The 6,520-nt window shown below is 35.9% G+C and overlaps 1 protein-coding gene across 1 annotated transcript in view; it reads left to right on the plus strand.

The window, feature by feature from the left end:
* USP37 (ubiquitin specific peptidase 37) overlaps nucleotides 1-4,714 on the plus strand; it is a 47,117-nt gene extending 42,403 nt beyond the window's left edge. The window contains exons 22-24 of the mRNA XM_015889156.3: nucleotides 1,346-1,415; nucleotides 2,262-2,400; nucleotides 2,870-4,714. Of these exons, the coding sequence (XP_015744642.1) occupies nucleotides 1,346-1,415; nucleotides 2,262-2,400; nucleotides 2,870-2,945 (285 nt within the window). The 3' untranslated portion in view covers nucleotides 2,946-4,714. The remainder of the gene's footprint in view (nucleotides 1-1,345; nucleotides 1,416-2,261; nucleotides 2,401-2,869) is intronic.
* The last annotated feature ends 1,806 nt before the right edge of the window (nucleotides 4,715-6,520 follow it).

Raw genomic sequence — 6,520 nt, forward strand, 5'->3', positions numbered from 1 at the left:
TCATGAGTAGGAGGAATGGGCAGTGACAAGGGGATGGCACCATCCTGGATTTATTACCTATGCAAAGACCTTTAATTTGCTTCATGGTAGTGCAGCCCTTTAATACATTCGTCCAAAGGTGCTTACTCTCATGTTAGATGTCTTCCTTTAGGGTTGTAATAACCCCTTCACTTACCGAATAACAAACTGATTATCTTTGACTCAGTAGTAATATTAGTGATATAGCTTCTTACTGAAGAAGCAGTCATAAGGTGTCTCCAGTATCATGTTAAATTCCTATTTTGAATTTATTCTTCATGATTTCAGAAATTTGTTATTTTTGCTACAAGGAAAAGATTTTTATAATTCCATAATTATAAAAGTCATTTGTCTGTGAGGTGGGCGGCTATATAAATATGATGAAATAAATAAAATAAATCTTTCATTTACAAAACTCAAATGTTAATACTACTGTAGAGCATTGTGACAACAGCTGTCCATTACTGTATAGCAAAAAAGAAGAGCCAGAATTACCAACTTTCTATCTTCAGTTGCAACTCTCTAAACATTTATCCACACAGCAAATTGCCATGGGGAAGCAAATTTGGGGGAGGGGGGCTGTCACAGCGCATAGGGAGGAATTAAGTTTTCCTTGTTGTATATTCTCTAATGTCGCCCTAAAAATTTCCAAGGCACACTAGAAGCTTCTAATTGCTGTAATAAGAGGATGGCGCTGGCTGTCAGATAAAGAGACCTCACAGCTCCATTCCAGGTGTAAACCGAGACCACCTAATGCACAGAAAGACTTCCATCCTGTTCCACATGGAATTCTGGAATGTGACACTAAGGGAAGTTTGTCTATTGAAATTCTAAGATGCATTTGGATTTTAACACATGAAATGAAGAATGCTAGTTCTGAAAGAGATGCTATTTTCTTTAGGAAACCTCAGTTAGAGCTTAAATAAATAAATAATTTATTCCGAGCCCATCCCAGTTAGTACTCAGTATATTTTAATAACACAATGGAAATTAATATGTATTTAGCAGTGATATATTTGTGTACTAATAACAAACATTTATTTGCTTTTGTAGTATGGACTAAGGAAAAAATTGACAGTCGTTTTGATCTGGTGATCGTGGTTCAATTTGGGATATAAGGCTTTTGTGGATCCCATTTTGATGAATTATTTAACTGATTTTTAAAAATGCAATTATTTCTATAAAGCCTGATTTGAGTAAATATACAAATTTGAAATGAATTATTCTGGTGTTTGATATAGCATGCCCTAACTTTGCTAAAAAGTCTCTGATAAAGTTATATGCCTGATCTATTCAGAAACAAAATAATAACATGATTCTTTCACAGACAGGAGAGCTTCCTAATTCATATCGTCTCATTAGTATTGTCAGTCATATTGGAGATACATCCTCCTCAGGTAAGAAAAAAGCTGCGTTTCTGATCCTTCTTATTGTTCTTCTAAGTTGTGTTTTGGGGACCTTTTCAGTAACCAGAATTCAAGATGAAGAAGGAAATCTAATATAAATAATTAATTTTGTAAGCTTGACTCATTCATTCATTCACTCACTCACTCACTCATCATATTTATATGGCTGCCCATCTCACAAAATGTGACTCTGGGCAGCATATAATAAAAAACTATAAAACAATAATATTCAAAACAGTCAACAATTAGAAAATATTACTATTATGACTAAATGCAGTTTCCATACAAGTTTACAAAGTGAGGGATGCCATTAAACAATTTTACATTTATTGATCAATAAATCCAGCATATAAAAAGATTTTGAAGTGTAGTAAAAGAGAAATTAGTCACATTTAAAATAATAAAGCAGATTTGTCTGCAGAAGATGTCATTTCTTTGATTCTCTGGCTTGTACATTTCTGCATGAAAGACATCAGAAGCCTGAATATTGCAGGAGGCGTACCTTTTCTGCCATAGCACCTGCCTTGTGGAACATCCTCCCTCCAGAGATTAGGATGGCCCTGACCCTGCTGGCCTTTCGTAAGGCCCTAAAGACCTGGTTCTTTGCCTGGGCCTGGGGCCCCAAGTGTGTGAAGGGTCCCATCTCCTGTTGTGCTAGTGACTGTCAATAGTGATATCTTCCTCGGCTGCTGTGTATTTTAATTTTTATATTTTTGATGGAAATTGTTTTTAATTTAAGATTGTTCGCCTCTCAGAGTCAGTCAGAGATGGGCAGCCTTACAAATTGAATGAATGAATAAAGAAATAATTCTCTTTGTCTATTCCATTATTTTTAAGGTCACTATATTAGTGATGTATATGATATTCGCAAGCAGGCATGGTTCACATACAATGACCTGGCAGTATCAAGAACTCAAGAGGCCTCTGTGCAGAGCGATAGAGACCGCAGTGGCTATATCTTCTTCTATATGCACAAGTAAATATTATTTATGTGTTTCCCCATGTAGCGCCTTCTCTTTGCATGTTCTATTTCATTGCCATCACTATGACAAGATGAAAAGTGCTCTTGCTTCCCCATTTCCTAGTTCTTGTATGGCTTTTCAGCATGAGAACTGTAGGAAACTGAGTGTTACAGCCCTTGCAGGGAGGATATGGTTAACACAGGCATCTTGTACTGTGGATTTGTGTGAAGGCATGAATAGTGCATCTTGGATCTCTGGATAAGTAAGAACAAATAGCCCTAGAGATTTTGTAAAGAACATTCTTATGAGCCTCTCTGGGACAGTATAAGAGGCCAGATTGTATTGTATTGTGTAGAATCTCTGTATCATTTCTTTTAAAGCATTCCTTTAAGTCCACTGGGTATCTTGGGTACATCATGTGCCTTAGTTGCCTTGTATGGACTCTCTTTGGTTCCTAATGTGAACATCTGTTCTGTTCTCTAGGGATATATTGGATGAATTGCTTGAAACAGAAAAGAACCTGCAACTGCCTGGCGTGGAGGTGGGAAAGCCAGTTTGACAGCCCCTGTGAAGAATGTCCCTTTGCCTGAGCACAAAGAGTTAAGAACTTTTGCCTAATGCACAGGAGCCGCAAACCTGAGGAACTCAGGGCATAGTTGAGAGACAAACTGCTTCAGATAAGAAAGGGCCATTCCACCCCTTTCTTTGAACTTCAGCAGTTAATCTTCTGTTATCCAGAGGTTTTTTTTTTAATTGTTTTTTGTTTTTGTTCTCTGTTGAGCTACTCAAATAATTTTATCTGCAGTGGAGAGGATCAAGCTAGAGGATTTAAAAACTTCTTCCGAAGCTTATGAAAGCATAGTATGAGAGAAGACCACAAGATCACCTATTATTAACAAGTGGAGAAGATCTTACGTATGGGTTGACTTTCTTTCTACAGGAAAAAAAGAAAAAAAAATGCTATAAGCTATACTACATTCATAAAATTCCTTGGGAAAGTGCAGATGGCTGATTGGTTAAATGAAAAGAGCAGGCTTTGTTAGAGCAGATGGACTTGGACACCTATGATTTGTAACACTCCAGAACCCTTCATTTTCATCATTTCAAATAATATATACATATATGTATATTTTAACTTTTTAAAGTTTTTATTCTTTTTGAAGGCATTATTTTCCAAATACTGCCATTTGTAGAACATTTTTTCCCCCTTGAATGTGCATGGGTGTATATATTTCTGTATTTCCTGTGTTTCATGGAAGAACTGCCCTGGTTGGGCCGTGACTGGCTGATATTGGAACTGCAAATCCTAGCCTTTGGCAGTCCCTTTCAAGCTGGTGCTAATCAGTAAATGAAACAATAGCCTTCAGAGCTGTATGTGCTTGAAAGAGCGTCTTTTCTAACTTTACTGTATTGGGCAAGTAATATGGTAACAGAAACATTGAAATATATCTGGGTTTGTTCGAGTTGTGTGGTTGGGGGAAAAAAACAGAAAACTCAAATGATTAGCATTTGCAAGATTCTTCAGATTAGCAATAGAGGGATTTAGGCACTTAAAAAGTGTTTGAATAACTTGCTTATGTTGGCAAAAACTATATAGAATTAATTTATGCCACACCTTCATTTTAGTGCTGGAAGTTAATAATTGTTCTCTCATTTTCGCTTTCATAGCAATGAAATTGCTAATAATTGAGGTGTTTCTTGATTTGCTTCAGAGTAAAAAAAAATTACTTGAAAAAGTTAACAGCTACATGGAGAAATGTATTTCACCCTACTTGTTGGGGATTTTTCTGTTCTTTACTATTAGAACATTTCTGAAACAACATTTTGGGAGTGGACACAAGTCAAGTAGACACTAGAGTTATTTGTTGCTGAAAGGTTTTAAGATGATATAATTGCAGGCAGTATTAGAGAACTCTATGACGTAATATGGAGGATACCAACAGAATAAAAATGCTATCTGATGTAGAAGACAAAGTTCTCAAAAACTCCACCCCAGCAAAGCTTAATATGCTAACTTCTGTCATAATTTTGTACTGTTCACAAAGGTATTTCAGTGTGTTTTTAACAAAGAATAAAGGGATTTTCTTTCAGTAAAGAAGAGTATCTCAAAATGTGAGAGTCTTGATTCTAGAGTAAGACTAGTTTTCTGTTAATGAAAAGACCCCTTCAGATATTTGCCTGAATCTGAAAGGAAGCTGAACTTCCATTTGCTTGAGCAGAAGTACAGCTATCAGTACAATTCAGGAAGAAGCAGGGTCTTTATTGCACTGGCAGCTGAACTTCCATTCAAGTGAATGTTGCTGAGCCATTTCCTCTCTTTTCTGCCCCCTCCAACATCCAGATATGTTCTAGACTTTCTTATTAATGGAATGTGGAGCAGTGGCATTTTTCTTCAATGCTTGCTGTGGTCTCTTGAGGAAGAGCTCTGAAGAGTTGAGGCCTTTAAATAATAAGAGGAGGTGGCAAATTCAGGTTCAGGAGGAAAAGAAAATCAGATAAAATTACTTCCCCCATTTTTCCTTCTAGCAGAAGGTGTTGCTGGGTTTAATTTCCTTCCCATTGTAATTAAGCAATTATAATGTCTTTGGTTCTCTACTTAACAGTGAAGCCAAATTAGCTAATATATATGCAGTTGCAGTATTCTAATTTGGTGTCTTTTATAATAAAATGCAGAATTGCCCCAACCTTAGTGCGTAAAGACTGATTTGCTTGATACGAAGAGTACGTAGCCTGAAGTAAGTGTATGTACCTTTGGTAGAAAGATAATTCTTATTCAGTAAAAAGTGGTGACTGTTAACCCTGGTTTGCATTTTACAGTCAGATCAAATTCTGTGGAAATGCAATGAGTTTGTGCTGCAGTTCACCTATTTTTTCTTATATACAGTTTTAATATTTAATGCTAAAACTGTGCAGACCATTCAGGATTACATTTAAAGCTTCATATTAAATGGTTTTACAAACCATTATCATATTTCCTTTTGAGAAATCATACTGTACCAAGAAATCTTGAAAACCTCTTGGGAGCCACTGGTATTTAAAATTCTTTGCCTTGTTTAAAAACAACCTGGGTTTTGTTACACTATGTTTTTGGAACAGCATGGTATGGCACACTTTTAGACATCTTAATTCTAGCGTTCTTGATTCTGAAAAGAGCCCTAGCCCTAACCCTAAGCATAGGTTCACCCAATAGTAGATGAACTTCAGCATATTTTAAATTCCCCTTTTCCTTTTGTCTTATATCTGTCATATTTTTTTGCTATATTTATTTTTATATGAGAAATAGCCATAATGTGTTTGCACTAAGTAACTAAACTCTTCCCAAAATTAAAACAAATCTTGTACATACATGACATTTAAAAAGTAGCTCAGGTAGCTTGCTTTAAAAAAAAAAACCTTTAGAAATCATCCAAACACTTGTTTGTAAGAAGATTTATATATATATATATAAAAAGCTTATTTTTCCCCAGCTATGAGCCTCTACAGTTCTAATTAAATCCATAAGTCTGCAGTTATAGAACATTAAGCAGCACTGCTTCTGTTTGGATGAAACCTAATATTCATATCTCTGAAAAGGTACAAAAGTTTCAGGAGTTTTCTCTGTTCTGAGCTGCCTTTTCACTTCCTGAGGACACACCAGCATTCAAAGACAGTTCTGTACATCATGGGGTCTCCGATGCTAGATGTGCTAAGAGAAAGCTGCTTGCATTGCAACTAAATAAAGGGTGGACTAATTCTCTAAAATTGCATGAATTGATATTTCACTTGATGAAGTGAATATTCTGGGAGTAAGATTGCCATGCGTTTCTGGAAAAGAACAATTAGGGTGCTTTTTAAAACTAACCTGATATAGGGAATGAACAGCCCATGAATGAAAATCAAAGGAAGTTCTTAACACTTTGCTGTTCACCTGCAGCAGTAACCTACTTCTTTGCTTCTAATTTAAGTAGTTACTTTGTAAAATCTTGGTGGAAGGGAATAAATAAATAGTGGCAAAGGTTTCTTAGGATGTGCATTGAGAAGGATGCCTTGATTTTATGTTGGGAATCACTTTGTATCCCTTGACACAATGTGGAGCAGCATTTTTCTGTGTTTTAGCAGACCTGTGCTTCTATTCTTCACAATTCTGCTTTTATT

Source organism: Python bivittatus, unplaced genomic scaffold (genome assembly GCF_059951505.1).
Source record: "Python bivittatus isolate LINGU-HERP-01145 unplaced genomic scaffold, Pbiv_v1 ctg000480_np1212, whole genome shotgun sequence".
Taxonomy (NCBI): Eukaryota; Metazoa; Chordata; class Lepidosauria; order Squamata; family Pythonidae; genus Python; species Python bivittatus.